We start from the raw sequence: 21080 nt of genomic DNA, 5'->3' as shown, positions 1-21080 counted from the left end.
GCTGTCACCCAGTTTTCCCACACCCCTGTATGTGACTATGAAGCAGGGGCCATGTTGGCCGTCACCCAGCTTTCCCACACCCCTGTATGTGACTATGAAGCAGGGGCCATGTTGGTTTCCCCCCCCCAGCTCATTACTTCGCGCCTCCGCCGCCTCACTCTCTCCTCAGGGCGCTCACTCCGCTTCTCACTACAACTCCCAGCGTCCCCTGCGCGCCAGTGACGTCATCAGCCGGGGACGGTTCCTACGGCAGCAGCTGGACGGGGTGATGGCGGACCAGCTGAACGTCGGGGTGAACCTGGAGGCCTTCTCCCAGGCCATTCACGCCATCCAGGCGCTGCGCTCCAGCGTCACCAGGGTCTTTGACTGCCTGAAGGATGGCATGAAGAACAAGGAGAGCCAGGAGGCCCGGGAGAGAGCCTTCATCAGCGACTTCCAGGACAACCTGCACTCCGTCAACCGGGACCTCAAGTACGGAGGGGGCGGGGGTTGCTAAGGGCTGAGAGGGTGCCAGTGTCTACTGCTGCTGTGGGACTACAACTCCCAGCGTGCAGACTGGCTCTTCTGTTCTCACAAACCCCATAGAAGTGAAGCTTGATGGGAGTTGTAGTTTTACAAGTCCCAGTATCTCCTGTCAGGGCTTGTGATGTGTGTCTGCGCTCCAGTGTCCAATAACACTGCCTGCTGTCAGTGAATGGAAACCTCCTCAAACTCTACAGTCGAGGGTTTGTTACAGTTGTATTCAATCCTGTCAGCAGCACAAACCTCTTGTGTTTGTTACAGTGTATCAGCGCAGGTGAATAGCACTGACACATTGTGGCACATCACGAGGAGCCACCTTGAGAGCAGCGGTGGGTTGATTTTGTGCCCCAAGTGGTGACATGCCAGCCTTTGTGCGCCTGTCCTGGCATCTACCGTACCCACAGAGTCAGTACTGACTGATGTTGGCATGGTAACCCCTGGGTAGTTGGAGGCAGGCACTGCTGGCATTGGCATGGTAACCCCTGGGTAGTTGGTGGCAGGCACTGCTGGCGTTGGCATGGTAACCCCTGGGTAGTTGGTGGCAGGCACTGCTGGCATTGGCATGGTAACCCCTGGGTGGTTGGTGGCTGGCACTGCTGGCATTGGCATGGTAACCCCTGGGTGGTTGGTGGCAAGCACTGCTGGCATTGGCATGGTAACCCCTGGGTGGTTGGTGGCAAGCATTGGCATGGTAACACCTGGGTAGTTGGTGGCGGGCATTGCTGGCGTTGGCATGGTAACATTTGGGTGTTTGGTGACAGACACTGCTGGTTATAGCATGGTACCACCTCGGTGTTGGTAGTGGGCACTGCTTGCGTTGCCATGGAAATACCTGGGTGGTTGGTGGTGGGCACTGCTGATGTTGGCATGGTAACACCTGGGTAGTTTGTGGTTGGCACTGCTGGCGTTGGCACACTAACATTTGGGTGGTTGGTGGCAGACACTGCTGGTGATAGCATGGTACCACCTTGGTGTTGGTGGTGGGCACTGCTTGCGTTGCCTTGGTAATACCTGGGTGGTTGGTGGTGGGTGCTGCTGGCGTTGGCAGGCAATGACAGTGGAGTATTTGGTATGGCAGAGTAGGGGAGCAGCGATCTGTCACATAATCAGCGCACTCATCTCCTGAAACACTCTGTGCTGCTGGTAGAAGCTGCTCTCTCCCTATGTAACCTCCTTCTCGTTTCGGGGCATGCTGGGAGTTGTAGTGTCGGAATAGCCCGAGGTGTTGTTGATTTCTCTCTTTCCCTTCTCTTCAGTGAATTGGAGCGTCTCAGTAACCTGGTGGGGAAGCCGTCTGAGAACCACCCCCTCCATAACAGCGGCCTGCTGAGCCTGGACCCCGTCCACGACAAGACCCCGCAGTACAGCCAGCTGCTGCAGGCCTATAAGTGGTCCAATAAGGTGAGTCCGGACACCGCCTCCTCCAGCTGCGGTGAGACTACTACTCCCAGCGTGCTGGTCACTGGATACACATCACTGTCATACTGGTTTCCTACCAGTATAGGTCTCCTCATGTGTGCCCCCCCTTCTCCTGATCAGTGAGGGTCCCAGCTGTTGCACCTTCATGGATCTAGCGTTTGACATGTCTAAGCTGTCTGACAACCAGTATGATGTTCGTTACACCTACAATAGGAATTGTCACCCAGCTTTTCTTGCACCCTGAATGGTAGATCAGACTAGTGATGTATAACTGGAAAGGTTTGCTATTCATCGCGGCACAGCGGTTGTCACCCACCTCCTCACTAGGTATAATGGGGGGTTGTCAGCCCCCCCCCGCCTCGGGGCGGGCGGCACAGAGATGGCCGCGCGAGGCATGTGACCCCGTATCTCCTGAAAGGTTGGGAGCCCACGTAGCCTGGAGCTATGCCATACATAGGACCCTCCCTTAAAGGGGTGTTCTCAATTTATAAAGTTATGGAGAACCTTTAGGATCGGTGGGGTCTGATCTCTGGGACTTTTACAGATCCTGAGGGGGCTGCAGCCCTTAGTTCTGCCTGTACAGCGGTGCCCCCTTCACTGGGTGACTGGAGAAAGACATTGAACACTATGTCAGCGCTGCAGCCCCTTCACTTTCACGATCGAAAAGAGTGCCAAAGACCCCGGCCTGTCCTAGCCAAACAACCTCACTATATAAGATGGGAATATCCCTTTAATAGTCAAAGACATAAATGGCAGCAGCCTGGCACCTTCCGCCCTGTTGGATTTATCCTCAGCTGGTAGATGTAGCTGCGCTGTGCCCCGGCTGCTCCGCTGTTGTCACCTGGTAGATGTAGCTGCGCTGTGCCCCGGCTGCTCCGCTGTTGTCACCCGGTAGATGTAGCTGCGCTGTGCCCCGGCTGCTCCGCTGTTGTCACCCGGTAGATGTAGCTGCGCTGTGCCCCGGCTGCTCCGCTGTTGTCACTCGGTAGATGTAGCTGCGCTGTGCCCCGGCTGCTCCGCTGTAACCACTGCGCTGTTGTCAACCGGTAGATGCAGTTGCGCTTTTTTCCGACTACTCTGCTGTTGTCACCCGGTAAATGTAGCTGCGCTGTGCCTTGGCTGCTCCGCTGTTGTCACCTGGTAGATGTAGCTGCGCTGTGCCCCGGCTGCTCTGCTGTTGTCACTCGGTAGATGTAGCTGCGCTGTGCCCCGGCTGCTCTGCTGTTGTCACTCGGTAGATGTAGCTGCGCTGTGCCCCGGCTGCTCTGCTGTTGTCACTCGGTAGATGTAGCTGCGCTGTGCCCCGGCTGCTCTGCTGTTGTCACTCGGTAGATGTAGCTGCGCTGTGCCCCGGCTGCTCTGCTGTTGTCACTCGGTAGATGTAGCTGCGCTGTGCCCCGGCTGCTCTGCTGTTGTCACTCGGTAGATGTAGCTGCGCTGTGCCCCGGCTGCTGCGCTGTTGTCAGCCGGTAGATGTAGCTGCGCTGTTGTCAGCCGGTAGATGTAGCTGCGCTGTTGTCAGCCGGTAGATGTAGCTGCGCTGTTGTCAGCCGGTAGATGTAGCTGCGCTGTTGTCAGCCGGTAGATGTAGCTGCGCTGTTGTCAGCCGGTAGATGTAGCTGCGCTGTTGTCAGCCGGTAGATGTAGCTGCGCTGTGCCCCGGCTGCTGCGCTGTTGTCAGCCGGTTGATGTAGCTGCGCTGTTGTCAGCCGGTTGATGTAGCTGCGCTGTTGTCAGCCGGTTGAGGTAGCTGCGCTGTTGTCAGCCGGTTGATGTAGCTGCGCTGTTGTCAGCCGGTTGATGTAGCTGCGCTGTTGTCAGCCGGTTGATGTAGCTGCGCTGTTGTCAGCCGGTTGATGTAGCTGCGCTGTTGTCAGCCGGTTGATGTAGCTGCGCTGTTGTCAGCCGGTTGATGTAGCTGCGCTGTTGTCAGCCGGTTGATGTAGCTGCGCTGTTGTCAGCCGGTTGATGTAGCTGCGCTGTTGTCAGCCGGTTGATGTAGCTGCGCTGTTGTCAGCCGGTTGATGTAGCTGCGCTGTGCCCCGGCTGCTGCGCTGTTGTCAGCCGGTAGATGTGGCTGCTGCGCTGTTGTCAGCCGGTAGATGTGGCTGCTGCGCTGTTGTCAGCCGGTAGATGTGGCTGCTGCGCTGTTGTCAGCCGGTAGATGTAGCTGCTGCGCTGTTGTCAGCCGGTAGATGTAGCTGCTGCGCTGTTGTCAGCCGGTAGATGTAGCTGCTGCGCTGTTGTCAGAAGGTAGATGTAGCTGCTGCGCTGTTGTCAGCCGGTAGATGTAGCTGCTGCGCTGTTGTCAGCCGGTAGATGTAGCTGCTGCGCTGTTGTCAGCCGGTAGATGTAGCTGCTGCGCTGTTGTCAGCCGGTAGATGTAGCTGCGCTGTGCCCCGGCTCCGCTGCTGTTGTCAGCCGGTAGATGTAGCTGCGCTGTTGTCAGCCGGTAGATGTAGCTGCGCTGTTGTCAGCCGGTAGATGTAGCTGCTCCGCTGTTGTCAGCCGGTAGATGTAGCTGCGCTGTGCCCCGGCTCCGCTGCTGTTGTCAGCCGGTAGATGTAGCTGCTGCGCTGTTGTCAGCCGGTAGATGTAGCTGCTGCGCTGTTGTCAGCCGGTAGATGTAGCTGCTGCGCTGTTGTCAGCCGGTAGATGTAGCTGCTGCGCTGTTGTCAGCCGGTAGATGTAGCTGCTCCGCTGTTGTCAGCCGGTAGATGTAGCTGCTCCGCTGTTGTCAGCCGGTAGATGTAGCTGCGCTGTGCCCCGGCTCCGCTGCTGTTGTCAGCCGGTAGATGTAGCTGCGCTGTTGTCAGCCGGTAGATGTAGCTGCGCTGTTGTCAGCCGGTAGATGTAGCTGCTCCGCTGTTGTCAGCCGGTAGATGTAGCTGCGCTGTGCCCCGGCTCCGCTGCTGTTGTCAGCCGGTAGATGTAGCTGCGCTGTTGTCAGCCGGTAGATGTAGCTGCGCTGTTGTCAGCCGGTAGATGTAGCTGCGCTGTGCCCCGGCTGCTCCGCTAATGTCAGCCGTTTTATTTTTTTTGCTTACCGCAGTAATCTGCAGAGATGCGAACGTGTGATTGATTTATCAGGCGCCGCACGGCACACTCCATTCATCTTCATACACTCCTCTATCATTTTCCAATCTATCAAAACACCAAATTGAAACCTTCCCTTTTCTGGATTTTTTTTCTCTGGCCGCCGGTGCGGGGAGTCGTTTGGGGCGTCTAGACGCTTCATATTATAAGCTACATATATCAGGAGGAGCAGCGAGCCTGACACCCCTCATTACTGCACATGGTAAATCGCGGCTTTTGCTCTTCACGCAAAATCTTGTGATACCTCCAGCCGCGGTCACTGGTCACCTCGGCGGCTCGTCACACTTGTCCTCCGTTTTTTCCCATCATTGCCTTTTCATTTTTCTTAGGATAGACTATTAATTGTGCCCCTCATTCTGCTGATTAGTGGGGAGCCCCATTGATGTCCTACCCTAAGGTTAACCCTCAATGTAAAACCTTCCAAACCCCTATATCTGATCATTGGGAGTACGACTCCCAGCATCCTCACTGATCAGCTGTTTGAAGGTGACGTCACATGACCTATGTTCTGCTCAGGGTCATTGAAAGCAATGGGCTTGAGCTGCAATACCAAGCACGTCCACTATACATTGGACGGCGCTGTGCTTTTTTTAAGGCCGCATTCACACATGCGTGGATTTTCATGGACCACGGTCCGTGAAAACCCTGCCTGTCGTCCTGCTAAGTGCACGAGCGCACGGCGTCATTGGTGTGCTTCATGCTGCCGCCGCTGTACGGTGTTGCACTTGTATAGATCATATGAGTGTATTACTGCGCGGCGGCACGAAGCGCACGGCATCATAGCAACCAATGAAAATCCACATATGTGTGAATGCGGCCTAAAGAGGCTGCATGTTCTTCAGACAGCTGATCAGTAGGGGTATCGGGAGTCGGACCCCCACCGATCAGATTCTCCGGGGAAACCCATTTAATAAACCACTAATGCGCCCGATGACAACTTTTACCGTCAGCAGCATCAGGTTGTCATCTGGCGCATCATTCTTTTCATGCATCTCCCTGTTTATAATATTTGATGTCTCATTTTGTGGAATGTGATAAATTCCATATTTTTGACTCCGCATAGATCCGGCCACTCTCTGCGCCTGCCCCTTTAAATCCGTATGTGCCTCTAGTCCTGGTGGGTTGTGGTTCCGCACTTGTAGCCCCCCGCCCCGGCTCGGTTTTGTGCCCTTTGAAGTGGCAGCTGTTTTTTGCTGTCCTCTATTTTGTTTTCCCTGCCTCTCAATAATTAATGTGCCCCCCACCCCCATTTGTATATTTGATGAGCTGAGATACGGGCATCTCCTCGCTCCCGCCTCTGCTAGCATTACTGCTTGCTTGAGTGACTCGGCGGCAGGCAGATCGCATGCAAGGAGGGAAAGCAGGCCAAGATTGCAGAGGACGCCTGTGAAGGGCAGTGGAGGAGCTGACATCAAACTTCAGGCGCTTAACAAGCCCTCGCCTGGAATTTGGGAGCAGCGCTCGCCGCTCGCTGAGGTTTAGCATAATCCCTGCGTCAGCAGCATCGGCTCCACTGGGGGCAGCGCAGGCCGACCTCCTCGAGTCCAGATCCCTGCCCAGAGTGTATACCCCCTGGAGGGGCCCCGTCAGGTTTCACCCTCCAGCACTAGTGCAGAGTGTGCACCTCTAGAACCAACCCCCATGAGCTACGCAGCTTGCTGTCAGTGAATGGAAAATAAGATAAGCTGATCATGACACACTGTAATGAGACAGTTGGCCACCATCTGGAGAAGTCTCGGCATTTGGATGCAAACAAGGTTTCCATTCATTGACAGCTAGTAGAGGATGACAATCTAAGGCCTACCACTTCGCAGCTGAGTGTTTGCTGCAGTTGCATCCAATTAAGTTACTCCTCTGTGAGCTTGAAATCATCAACATGGCCTCTCCAAGTTCCAAAACACTGCCTTTCAGTTCCTCGCCGTTTTACTATCTTTGCTAGCGGTCCTCTGGGGCCCCAATGTGCTGGGCGATGACTTCTACACAATGTCGTGTTTTTGTAACATCGGGGCGCGCCGTCTTTAGCGTTGCGCTCTCCGTGCATCATTTTGTTAAGGTTTAGCCGCCCGCGTTGCATTCGCCCCAGGATAAGTAATTTGCATGAAATCTCTGACTGCGGAAGCGAGATGGAAACGATCGGCGTCTTATTAATGTGGAGGAGACAAGGATTTCTCTTGCTTTTTCACATCACTTAAAAGAGGGAAAGCCGCCACCGAATTGAATGTGTTTAAAAACAAAAAACCTAAAAAAAAGTGCGGTCAGCGCAGTGACTTCATGGGATTAGTTTGTTCATGGGGGTCTGGCTTTATAATCGCAGTCTGGTGTCTGGCAGCCATCTTGGCTGCAGAGGGTCGTGTCATGCCCCGCCTCCTGAGGCCCTGCGCTAGGAATAACACAGGATGTCAGGTTGGAGTTTTCCTTAGTGCAGGAGGGTCGATCACCTATATCAGGGGTCTCTGTGCAGGTGGTGAATGTGCAGTCACTATAGCTGTGTCCCCCATATCTCACATTTAGAGACCCCCTGTATCCTGCTCATGGGGACCCCTGTATACATATATCCCCCATAGGACCCCCTATATAGATGTATCCAAGATATACCCATCCATAGTGACCCTCCCATATAGATGTGCCCTGTCCATAGTGACCCCCTATATAAATGTATCCCAGGGGTCCAGTCAATAGTGACCCCCCCCCCCCCAATATAGATGTGTCCCATCCATAGTCGACCCCCCCCCATGTATATTTGTCCCATCCTTAGTGACCCCCCCCTCCTTTATAGATGTCTCAGGTGTCCCTTCCATAGTGATCCCCCTATATATTTGTCCCATCCATTGTGACCCCCCCCTATATAGATGTATCCCAGGTGTCCTGTCCATAGTGACCCCCCCCCCCCCCAATATAGATGTATCCCAAGTGTCTCATCCATAGTCGACCCCCCCTCCTTTAACGATGTGCCTCAGGTGTCCCGTCCAAAGTCACCCCCCCTATATATTTGTCCCATCCATTGTGACCCCCCTATATAGATGTATCCCAGGTGTCCATAGTCGACCCCCCCCATATATATTTGTCCCGTCCATAGTGACCCCCCCCATATAGATGTATCCCAGGTGTCCCGTCCATAGTGACCCCCCCCCCTATATAGATGTATCCCAGGTGTCCCGTCCATAGTGACCCCCCCCTATATAGATGTATCCCAGGTGTCCCGTCCATAGTGACCCCCCCCCCACCCCCCTATATAGATGTATCCCAGGTGTCCCGTCCATAGTGACCCCCCCCCCCACCCCCCTATATAGATGTATCCCAGGTGTCCCGTCCATAGTGACCCCCCCCCACCCCCCTATATAGATGTATCCCAGGTGTCCCGTCCATAGTGACCCCCCCCACCCCCTATATAGATGTATCCCAGGTGTCCCGTCCATAGTGACCCCCCCACCCCCCTATATAGATGTATCCCAGGTGTCCCGTCCATAGTGACCCCCCCCACCCCCCTATATAGATGTATCCCAGGTGTCCCGTCCATAGTGACCCCCCCCCACCCCCCTATATAGATGTATCCCAGGTGTCCCGTCCATAGTGACCGCCCCCCCACCCCCCTATATAGATGTATCCCAGGTGTCCCGTCCATAGTGACCGCCCCCCCCCCCCCTATATAGATGTATCCCAGGTGTCCCGTCCATAGTGACCGCCCCCACCCCCCTATATAGATGTATCCCAGGTGTCCCGTCCATAGTGACCGCCCCCCCCCCCCCCCTATATAGATGTATCCCAGGTGTCCCGTCCATAGTGACCGCCCCCCCCCCCCCCTATATAGATGTATCCCAGGTGTCCCGTCCATAGTGACCCCCCCCCCCCCACCCCTTTATAGATGTGTCCCACATCTTTTTTCCCTACAACCAATAATCCGATCTGCAATTCCTTGCGTTTGACTTTGGGAGCCGGTATTCCTTGCTGCGGTCGATAGATCCTTGTGAGGCCTCCCGCCCTCAATAAGCCGCCATTGATCAGCTGCAGGTACTCGGCGTCAATGCGGTAAAATCCCATAAATTGTGATATTTAAAGGGCCAGTAACCTACAGTGTGGAAAGATGAGCAGATGATGCTAGTCACACACAGAAACGTTATCCTCCGCCTTTGCACGGATGGCGTTCATCAGTTGTCCGCCCCGTCTCCTCTCCTCCTTGGTTCTGGGTCCTGTTCCAAGGGACGTCGCTGTAAGTCCTTGTATCTGGATTCAGCCTTGGCAGGACGGCCGTCATCAGGGCTCATATCCAACGCTCCTTCCTCCTGGGAGAGGAGAAGACGTCTCGTCTTGAGCGCCCGCCATTTATACGAAAGAAGAAAACTTTTTTTCATGGGCCACAGGCGCAAGTGCGGAAAGCGGTCAGGAGATGATAATTGTGCTGCCAACACCTTCTTTGCCGCGTTTTCACTGGAGATCACAGGATGCGCATTTATTTTTGGAGGGAGTGGGTGATGTCGTATAAGACCCCTGTAATATTCCCCGTTATTGGGGGGGGGAGGGGTCACTGGATAATTGAAAACTGATTTCTACAGTGTATCATTTTCCAGTTGTCTGGATGATGCAGCCTGCAGTGTAAAGAATGGAGGGTTTCATTCTGGTTGTCCAGGCTCATACATCCGTTTATGCTGTTACTGTGTCTCTTTTAGATACATTGGGACTGTCTCATACGTCCTCTCTCAGGCCCGGCTCATGGGCGGTCAGGATGGGAAGTCTGATGAGACGTAGCATGGTTGGATGTATTAGTACAGCCCGGGGGAGAAGCTTCCTTACCTGTACAGACAAATAACCGCCATTCTTTACACTGCAGGCTGCACCCAGAGAGCTGACGCGTACCCAATGCAACAGTCACACCATAATTCTATTTCACCAACATCTCCCAGACCTTCATCATGTCCAGAAACTTTACTGATCTTGTCTGCTGCTCCATTCACATCCAGAGCAGCATTCACAAATCTGCACGTTGCCCCAGAAGAAAACAGACATATGTAACCCTGACTATATAAGACATGCTCCAGTTGAGGTACAAGCTGCGGGTGGTATACATCCATAGGTGCCTGCAAGGTCCTGCTGTACCTCTGTTTGCATTGGAGGAGGGTAGAAGGGGGTCTTCTTCCCGTTTGGATGCAGCTTTGGATGTGACTAAGGTAGGATGTAACAGATTATCATCACCCCCCGTCGGACCGTGACCCCAGTAGCGTTACCAGCGCTCCTCGTCTGAACCTCCTTTCTCCATGAAAGTGTTTTTTTAATTTAAATTTTTTTATGGTTCCTCTGCGTTTCCCAGAAACTGTTGGCGTTTTCCCGGCGGGCCGCGCCGAGATCCGTTTAATCTGCTGAATCGCGTATGAAATATTTACTAATTCATTCCGGGATTCAATAAATTTTTCAGTCGCTGTTGATAATCAGCCGTTTAACAAATAAAAGCGCGTCCGTCCGAGCGGTGGATGAAACGAATGCTAATGGCGCGCTTCGTCCCTGTGGTGGAGGGCGCTTCTACCTGACAACTGCGCCGTCCTCGGTACTTATTTCATCTTCAAGCTGAGAAAAGAGGCGCTGAAAAATGCCCCCCCCCCCCCCCCCAACAATCCGCTGGCTCCCTCCCACTCCTCCAAAAAGTTTATTTGAAGGAAGAATATGCTCAGAACCCGGCGCCATCTGTTCAGACGTCTTACATAAGTTTTCGTATGTAGAGATGTTAATGGGGGGAGGGGCAGCAGAGAGCACCCCGTATGGTCTTCAGAAGTGACGCTCTGCAGCAGCTCTGTGACTTTAGGGGATTGCATTGCGAGCAGTTGCCTGTTGCAGTCCCGGAGAGTCGGGCCGGGCCCCTGGAGGCGCCTGTAATCCGGTAGCGGTTCGTTTGCTGTGGATTGTCGGCCGGAGAAGCGGCTGGCGTGAGCAGCGGGGGAGATTTACTCCCAAAAATGCCCCTTTCTTGACTGTTTTTAAAAAAATTGTCCAAAAAAGTAGGCGTGGCTAAGAAGTCGTTACCTGTGCGCCAAATGTAATGACGGCATATGCTATTATTTGGCGTAAAGTAACAGGGTAATTGCTCGAAAGGTAATTCCATACATGTATTTGCCTGAATAGCAATTACTATATAGAGTGGAAGGCTTTGGTGCAGCTCTGTTCTCACAGCTGAAGGTTTGTTACAGTGTATCCAGCCCTCAGCAGCAGCAATCTCTCGCTCCTGTTTGTTACTGTGTGTCAGGCGGCTTACAATTGTAACAAAGCCTCAGCTGTGGGAAGGGTTAGATCTGTACAGGATTTCTGGCTGTATACAGGAAAGTTCCTGTTCTTTGACAGTAAGCGGAGATCTTGAAAGGATAAAAGACCACATGCTCAGTATATCATAGCCGCTGCATGTGTAGGGTCTTTCCATCCTATGCTTCCTGTTTTTGAATACAATGCCAGGACTACAGTTAGGGCCCCTTTTACACGAACGTATTTTCTTTCCGTGTCCGTTCCGGACCGTATGCGGAACCATTCACTTCAATGGGTCCGTCAAAAAAAACTGAAGTTACTCCTTGTGCTCTCTATTTCCGTTCCGCAAAAAAAGAGAACATGTCCTATTATTGTCCGAATTACGGACAAGGATAGTGCTGTTCTATTAGGGTCCATTCACTCCTCCGCAAATTGCGGATCCGCAAAACACGGACACCGGCAATGTGCACATCGCCGGCACTTTAATAGAAAATGCCTTTTCTTGTCCGCAATTGCGCACAAGAATAGGACATGTAAATTATTTTTTCGGGAATGGAAATGCGGAACCGGAAGAGCGGATCCGGAAATGCGGACAGCACATAGTGTGCTGTCCGCATCCGTTCTGGCCCCATTGAAAATAAATGGGTCTGCACCCGTTCCGCATAATTGCGAAATGTATAAGGACCATTCATACGGACGTGTGAATGGACCCTTAGGGGCCAGCTGTTCCGTTCAGCAAAATACGGAATGCACACGGATGTCATCCATATTTGTTGCGGACCGCAAAATACATGCAGTCGTGTGCAAGAGGCCTAAGACACACAGCTGAGCTTGGCTGGGGTGGTTATAGAAAGCAGGGTGACGGCTCTGGCATGTGTCGTATCGCCCCATATATTCCGGATGACGTCGCGTCATTTTATGGCTCTCCCTCCCGACTTGTTGTCCTGAGTGATGGGCGGCAGGCGCTACGCTCCGGACCGTGTCCATATTGTCGATTCCCCGCCAGGAAGTTACCATAATTACTGCGTCATCAATCATCGCTGATTAGCGGCAGCGGGCGCCCTCTCCATAAATCTGCGCGGTCAATTGAGCGCGGACAGCTTCCTTGTAGCCTATTATCCCTGGGAGGGAGCGCTGCTCTGTGCCAAGAGTCATGTTAGCGCAGCCGCCAGGAGGTCTGACACTGGCGGATGCCATGGCAGCTGCTCCTCCTGGCGGAGAGGGTTAATGATTCGGGAGTCCAATATAAGGAGCATGCACGCTGACTGGTGTTTCCTTCTACCGCGGTAAGGGGCGCTAAACGAGGCACAGGTCGTTACATCTGACTGGCGCAGGCAGAAATGGGCCAAAGGAAGCCACGCCCCTCCCACTAAGCCCCTCCCACTTAAAAAAGGGTCATGATCATTCTTGCCTTTAGTGTTTATATTCCCCACCACTTTCAAGATCTCTGCTGCCTGTAAATGAATGGGACCATTCTTGTTTATATCGGCCCTGTACAGACCTAATACCACTCACAGCTGAGGGTTTGTTACCTTTGTATCCAGTGATGTGAACAGAGCCCGGACTGATACGTTTTAGGCTCAGTTCACACTTTGGTGGTGGGAAAGAGCCCGACACGTACACATCATGCATTTCTACGGCCCTCGGCGATCGGCGTATGGCGAGAGGGTCCTATTGGCGGATGCCGGGTGTCCTATTCTGCACTATTATGGTTACCGGCCCTTTAAAGCTCCTCATACATTCACCTGACATGGCGGCCGTCGAGGACCATGGCTCCCAGCACTGACGTTTTGGGGTTCTCCCGCGAGTCAGGAGGTTGATAATCTCCAGAAATGGCCGCCGTTTGCGGTTCCGTCCTCGTCCCCATCAGTCTGGTTCTCTCCTGCCGCTCCCTAATGATTCCGGCGCCGGTCGGTTGACGCCCCCGCTCCGCAGCTGAAGGGTTCGTTAGTGAAACAGAAATTACATGGGGGCAGAGATTACGACGAAGACGCTTTTAATCATCTGCAGCCAGAACTTTTTCCTTTTTGTCGCCCTTTATTTTTTCCGGTCCTGCGCTGTGCCCGGCGCTTGCCTCATTACCAGGCGGATAGCGAGGTCAGGATAATGAGGCGCATTGCGGGGGAGTATCCTCCAATCAGCGAGGCGTCTCTGCCCCCCCAGTTCTGTGTCTGATTCCTCCCAGCCCATTGTCATCGAGGAGGAAGATGTAAAGGGGAAATCAGTTACCCCCCCGTCACAGGAAGCGGGGGCGTCCCCATAACAGTCTGATCCTTTGTTGCACCCACAGATCTAGGTTGCTCCCTCCCCAGTGATGAGCGGGTTTGGGGGTTCAATGGCAGGAGGAGCCCTTTAATGTTTTGCCGGCAGGTTAGGTGTCCCCCCCCCCCCCCCCCCCCCCCGACACAATCAGAGGGAAGCTGAGATTTGGGGCGCTGTTTGCCAGGGTCTCTACACTGCAGAGCTGGTGGTCTGGGCTTCCACGCAATCTAGTCCACAGAGCTGACACTCACATCTGTGACAGTAGTTGCCTCCTGTCAGTGTCTGATTTGACGTACCCTTTACCCAGTGGCACTGGAAGGGTTACCATTGATTGCCCATCGGGGGGGGGGGGGTGATTTGTATTGAGGGTCTGGGACTCAGTAAAAACAGTGAATGCAGTCAATTTCCCACAGTCTGTAAAGTCCCGGCTGTGGCGGGATTAGGGGGGGATTAAACCGCCTCACCCACCCCCATCAGAACTATCGATACGAAGCTTCTGCGTCTGCTGAGGCGGTGTTTTCCATCATCCGCTACGTATTTATCCGGAACAATCAGTGACCAGTGATATCTGCAAATTACTACCCCCATTATCTGTCTATCTCCTATCTGTCTATCTGTGGATGCTGAGGGTAGTAGTCTTGCTGCCTCATGTACGATACGACTTGTGATTCTTTGCGTAACTTTTAACCCTCATGACAATAAAAGGGATAAATCCAAAATCTCCAGACAAACCTGACCGCACAGTTTCCGCCATGACAGCCACGTTATCCAGGCTGAGCCGACGCCATATATCGAGGCAGGTGTAATAAAGCATGGCTCCCGACTGTCAGACTGTACCCGGTGTCGCCCTCCGCACCTGCGACAGCCCCGCCCCTTTTACTGACACACAGTGACGTCTCCGTCAGTAAATGTGATGCTATCCGTTAATGAGGATGATCTAGGAATGAGCTTTTTTATATATATATTTTTTTCTTTGCTGTTGCTGCAGAAAACCGACCTAATTGCATAAGTAAGTGCCCCCCGCTGTGTGTCTACGTGTCCCTGCGTTCTGCACTCAGGGGCGGGGGGCTCAGCGTTTCCGACTGTGGGTTTAATTCTCGCTCCGTATGTCCCTTTGACCCGACCTTGTCAACCGTAAGCCGCTCTCGGTTATGTGAAAATGCAGTTGTTGGAGATTTATTTTAATTTCCAGTTGGCGCTCCGCCAGCGCAGCCGCCAGGAGGAAGGTCAAGAAGAGGCTTTGCGTCTTTCCATTAGGAGCGAGGCGAAATTGCGCGGCGTGCAAAGAGCAGTGTAGTGTGTCCTGACGTGTTAAGTGTTTAGAGGGCGGCGGCGGCGGCTTTCATATTTAACCGGTGCTGAGATTTAAAGGGGCCGCCCTGCAACATCCTAATAGACTTTGTTTCAGTTCCTCACCTTTTCAGGAGCTCTGCTTGCTGCTTGTGAGTGGAAACCATCCGTAGAGATTTATTGCTTAGATTCAGATGCTGACACCCTGGATCTGGTCCTGCTCGCAGAGCTGGAGGTTTTTTGCAGTGTGTTGAAAATAGCGTAAAAGTCGGAAACTATTTCGAAGCCTGTCATTTCCATTTCACTTGACATGGTCTGGACGATCGGACGCAGGTATTTAGGGGCCCGCGGTAAAGGTTAGACAGCCGACGCTCTATAGACTGCGGAGTTGTCCGTCAGAAAGGTCAGCGAGTGATGTTTGCTCGATGCGGAGGGAAGATGAGCCGGTGAATGTGAAATGAGAGCGGCCAGACAGGTTGGCAGAGCGTCATCCCTGACCAGAGCCTCACAGCGACTCCGGTCACATCCCGAAAATCTGCAGAAAATAGAGTCCTCAAGTTGCCCTTAAAAAATAAATAAACGCATTGTCTGTGTTTGGCATCTGGGTGACCACCACACTGCCCACCAGAACTGTTCTGACAGCGGTAGTCACCCATCCCAGACCGCAGATCTGCATGGCAACGGAGCCAGTAAACTCTCCTGTACGTGTCACACACCCATTATAGAGGTGGGAGGCAGCCTGGTCATCATCTTCTGACCCATGTCAGGGCCACACATGGTAGTAGATGGCCAGCTGCCCCGCACAACACCCACCATATCTGCTCCTTGGCTCCTGTACATCTAATTTTTTCACTTCTTCCCTTCCCCCTTCTATTCCTATACCTCATCTCCCTTCCTCTTTTTCCCCTCCATTCCACCTCCTCGTTTTCCTCTCCTTCCCCCAACTCTCTTCCTTCTGCCTCCTTTCCCCTGCCTCATTTCTAATCTGCCTCGTTTCCCCCTCCTTTGACCCGCCCGCCTCGTTTCCCCCTCCTTTGACCCGCCCGCCTCGTTTCCCCCTCCTTTGACCCGCCCGCCTCTGTTTTCCCCTCCTTTAACCCGCCTGCCTGCCTCTGTTTCCCCTCTCCTTTGACCTGTCCGCCTCTGTTTCCCCCTCCTTTTGACCCGCCTGCCTTTGTTTCCCCCTCCTTTGACCCGCCCGCCTCTGTTTCCCCTTATTCTCTTTCCGCCCTGCTTTGTTTTCCCTCCTTTCTCCTGAAGAATCAATCCCTCTTCTGTCAGTTCCTTGGAAAGCTGGGGGATTTACTATGGCCACCATCACATCTTGCTCCCTCTATCACACTTACATTCTTAGCCCCGTGTCACTTTGGCAGGTTTGCCATTCAGGGCTCTGGGAAAGCTCGGGGCGGTCGTGCTGCTCTTAACCAAACCTTCCCCAGTAACAAATATAACTAAGAGATGGAGAGGAAGCACCAAACACCCAACAGGAGAGGACGACCCCCGGAGGGTCATTCTCTGTGGATTTTAGGGTGTAAATACTTGCCCGTAGTGTTACCCGGCATTGCCAGGGTTAACTCTCTCCTCTTGAGCCGCTGCGGCCAGGATTGATGCCACCAGGCCTCACTGTATGATGGGCCCCCACTGGGAGCAGACCTTGCCATACAGGCCCTCAAGTAATGAATCTCAACCTCCACTGTCTCCCAGCAAGGACCTTAAAGCCTGCGCTGGAAGCATTCATACCAATTAGCCCATGTGACCTTCCGTTCAAGGTACCGTTTAATAGGAGCGAAAATGAAGTCTCCCCGCTGCGTCCGGCCTCGTTGTAGCTTTTGTTGCCTATTAGCCGAGCGTTCCTAGGGACCGGACCGCTCCAAAGCATTGAAGCAGTGAAGAATGAGACTGTTCACCTCGCCAGTGCCTCTCTGCTGGCGACTTAACAGCCGTGCCCTTAACAATGCCTCGTTTATGGCGCTGTTTGTCTGTCTGGGGCTCGTACTTTACATAATTTGACTGTAATTGGCGCTGGAGACAGATGTCATCCTCGTGCTCCATGTGAAGATTGCACGCGCTCAGCCATTTTGGGTTCACAAGGAACATTACGGCGTTTAAGTGGATCGGCGCGGCTTGCTGATGTATACAATGGTTAGTGCACAGCGTCCTGCCAGTCACATATGATGTAATGTCTCTGGTGGTTATATCAGCGCTGGAGCGTTATAAGAGGACAGGTGGAAGCAGTCATCCTCCCCCCTGAAATGGCTGATAACAGGGGGCAATAGACTGTATTCTCCTGTCCTACAGTCGTCCTCTCCCCTGAAATGGCTGATAACAGGGAGCAATAGACTGTATTCTCCTGTCCTACAGTCGTCCTCTCCCCTGAAATGGCTGATAACAGGGAGCAATAGACTGTATTCTCCTGTCCTACAGTCGTCCTCTCCCCTGACATGGCTGATAACAGGGAGCAATAGACTGTATTCTCCTGTCCTACAGTCATCCTCTCCCCTGACATGGCTGATAACAGGGAGCAATAGACTGTATTCTCCTGCCCTACAGTCATCCTCTCCCCTGACATGGCTGATAACAGGGGGCAATAGACTGTATTCTCCTGTCCTACAATCGTCCTCTCCCCTGACATGGCTGATAACAGGGGGCAATAGACTGTATTCTCCTGTCCTACAATCGTCCTCTCCCCTGAAATGGCTGATAACAGGGGGCAATAGACTGTATTCTCCTGTCCTACAGTCGTCCTCTCCCCTGAAATGGCTGATAACAGGGAGCAATAGACTGTATTCTCCTGTCCTACAGTCGTCCTCTCCCCTGAAATGGCTGATAACAGGGGGCAATAGACTGTATTCTCCTGTCCTACAGTCATCCTCCCCCCTGAAATGGCTGATAACAGGGAGCAATAGACTGTATTCTCCTGTCCTACAGTCGTCCTCTCCCCTGAAATGGCTGATAACAGGGGGCAATAGACTGTATTCTCCTGTCCTACAGTCGTCCTCTCCCCTGAAATGGCTGATAACAGGGGCAATAGACTGTATTCTCCTGTCCTACAGTCATCCTCTCCCCAGAAATGGCTGATAACAGGGAGCAATAGACTGTATTCTCCTGTCCTACAGTCATCCTCCCCCCTGAAATGGCTGATAACAGGGAGCAATAGACTGTATTCTCCTGTCCTACAGTCGTCCTCTCCTCTGAAATGGCTGATAACAGGGGGCAATAGATTGTAATCTCCTGTGAACCTGAAAGCTCAGGATGAACACTGTCTGAAGCTAGCGGTGATGTAATGGTGGGTTTATTTGGGGGACTGGTGCTGGTGCGCCCCTCTGGTCTCGTCGTGGTGCCCCTTGACATTGCTTGCTGTATATTGTGGGGTAACGCAGCGCGCCTCCCGCTCGCGCTCACTGCCTGCTTTGGCTACACGTCCTCTCTCGTCAGTTCGGTGACGGCAGATCAGGCCGCACTGCTATAGTGGCTGCTCCACATAAGACAGCAAAGTTCCTAGTTCTTTTCAGGCAGACGCAGAGACGCAGTCACAACACAGATGGCACGTGTCCGTCACACCTCAAGTGTCCTCGTCTCATGTCTTATCTGTGACTTCTGAAATGCAGATGATGAGGGTTTCATTCTCAGATGCAGCCAGTGCTCCGGGCGCCTCAGTCTGTGCTTAGCCAGGTGTTCGCAGACCCACATTGTACAGGAGTCAGTGTCTTAAAGGGGAACACTGTGTCACGACAGGGCTAGATCTCATGCATCCCCTGCTGCATTCACTGTGAGTGACCACTTCAGAGCTACACTAAGGACAGCAGACCCAGGGTTGTCACTCGCAGACTACTGCTGCTGCTAAGCAACATGCCAAACCTATGTGGACTGTTTGGATCTGTAATAAGTCTGATAGATGCCCCAAACGAATGACTGCGCGGTGTAATTACATTGGCGCCAGTGTTATTCTCCACGTCCAAATGACGGGCAGTAGGATGCTCCTTCCTCCGCTGCTCCAACGCCTGTCTTATTTGCTGGCCTCATCCTTGGGATTGTCTGTCTGGTACTTGTTGTTCCATCCATTTTTTAACACCTTACTGCTCCATCCACAGGACCATTTTGGGAACCTCCTGTAACAAACAGCACACCTCCTTCCAGAGGTTAAGGATGAAGACCAGCATTTCGCCTGAACACCCAAGGCTAGCCAGCAGTAGACTGCAGATTCTGGAGGGCTTGTTTGCTTTAGATCATCTCGGATAGATGGGGGGGGGGGGGGGGTCAACTGATCTGCACCTCTCCAGAGGAACACCAGCGCCTTTGCAATACATGGACTACTTCTGAATCGGTGGATGCCATGTCATGCTTCAGTGAACTCTTTAAGAACTGGCTTATTGATTCTCAGGGGTGGGGCTGGTGAACCTCATGGGTGGAGCTAATGACCTCATGCGCCTTTTCAGTGGCATGTATTAGAATGTTGTACACTGTCTTTTTCCTTTGTGATTATTATTTGGGGTCCACTCCATGCTTCTCTCCCCCTCCCCCCCCCCCCCCCCCAATCTTTGCCCTCACTGGTGTTTAAAGAAACAATGTATCACATCTTGTGACTTCACAGCAGTTATCGCTCTGCAGCATTGTATCCAGTTCCACTGTGGTATTTTTCCTATTCTAAGTTTCTTTAACACAGTTTTTTTTTTTTCTTTTTAACCTCTTGGTTCCCAGTCATTTCTTTTCCTCCCCGTTTCTCCATTGTGGCGTTTTTTTTTTGTTTTTTTTTTTACATAATCCATTGGGATTTCAGATTCTTATTCACTGTTGACCTTAGGATCAGCAGTAACTTGACCCAGAAGCGTCTGCAGTCCTCACATACGTAATGTCCCCGGGGATCCTGGGCTGGATCCAGTAGTCTGCGCCTCTCCATCTCCCCCTCTTCCGTCCTGTTTCACCCCAGGCCTCATCTGCCGCACAATGTGCTGCGTCAGCCCTGAACCCGGGCTGGTGGGAACCTCTGCACCCAGCGCCTCGAGAGGCCATTAGTTATTTAACGAACAGCCTGAGTGCTTTGTGACAAGGGTTAGAAGCTGTCACCAAACCTTAAGAAAGAATCTGCCGCCGAGAACTCCCACCACAAGCCTGAGATGTGGAGCATATTGGGGAGGTCATGTTTTGTTCTCTGGAGCAGGAAGCTGTGAATTACCGATCAATTCTTCGATTTTACACAACGGAGAAAAAAATAGAAACCGTTAGTAACAAGGACACGAACAACAAACTGCAATGTTTCTATCATGAAGCTTCACCGTGTGCATACATAACATTACTTATCCTGTACCGATCCTGGTAATACTGCAGAGCTGCACTCCCTATTCTGCTGGTGCAGTCACTGTGTACATACATTACTTATCCTGTACTGATCCTGAGTTACATCCTTTATTATACTCCAGAGCTGCACTCACTATTCTGCTGGTGCAGTCACTGTGTACATACATTACTTATCCTGTACCGATCCTGGTAATACTGCAGAGCTGCACTCCCTATTCTGCTGGTGCAGTCACTGTGTACATACATTACTTATCCTGTACCGATCCTGGTAATACTGCAGAGCTGCACTCCCTATTCTGCTGGTGCAGTCACTGTGTACATACATTACTTATCCTGTACTGATCCTGAGTTACATCCTTTATTATACTCCAGAGCTGCACTCACTATTCTGCTGGTGCAGTCACTGTGTACATACATTACTTATCCTGTACTGATCCTGAGTTACATCCTGTATTATACCCCAGAGCTGCACTCACTATTCTGCTGGTGCAGTCACTGTGTACATACATTACTTATCCTGTACTGGTCCTGAGTGACATCCTGTATTATACTCCAGAGCTGCACTCAGTATTCTGCTGGTGCAGTCACCATGTACATACATTACTTATCCTGTACTGATCCTGAGTTACATCCTGTATTATACTCCAGAGCAGCACTCACTATTCTGCTGGTGCAGTCACTGTGCACATACATTACTTATCCTGTACTGATCCTGAGTTACATCCTGTATTATACTCCAGAGCAGCACTCACTATTCTGCTGGTGCAGTCACTGTGCACATACATTACTTATCCTGTACTGATCCTGAGTTACATCCTGTATTATACTCCAGAGCAGCACTCACTATTCTGCTGGTGCAGTCACTGTGCACATACATTACTTATCCTGTACTGATCCTGAGTTACATCCTGTATTATACTCCAGAGCTGCACTCACTATTCTGCTGGTGCAGTCACTGTGTACATACATTACTT

The 21080-nt window shown here is 52.4% G+C and overlaps 1 protein-coding gene across 1 annotated transcript in view; it reads left to right on the top strand.

Moving 5' to 3' along the window:
* Nucleotides 1-239: 239 nt before the first annotated feature.
* The window catches only part of LOC122923556 (mediator of RNA polymerase II transcription subunit 27-like), a 110510-nt gene continuing 89669 nt past the window's right edge, over nucleotides 240-21080 (top strand). Inside the window, exons 1-2 of the mRNA XM_044274398.1 lie at nucleotides 240-471; nucleotides 1779-1923. Coding sequence (XP_044130333.1) covers nucleotides 269-471; nucleotides 1779-1923 — 348 coding nt within the window. The 5' untranslated portion in view covers nucleotides 240-268. The remainder of the gene's footprint in view (nucleotides 472-1778; nucleotides 1924-21080) is intronic.

This window comes from Bufo gargarizans, unplaced genomic scaffold, assembly GCF_014858855.1.
Source record: "Bufo gargarizans isolate SCDJY-AF-19 unplaced genomic scaffold, ASM1485885v1 original_scaffold_1730_pilon, whole genome shotgun sequence".
In the NCBI taxonomy this organism is placed as follows: domain Eukaryota; kingdom Metazoa; phylum Chordata; class Amphibia; order Anura; family Bufonidae; genus Bufo; species Bufo gargarizans.
Note: the sequence above shows the minus strand (reverse complement) of the source record. Positions and strands in the feature narration are given on the sequence as shown.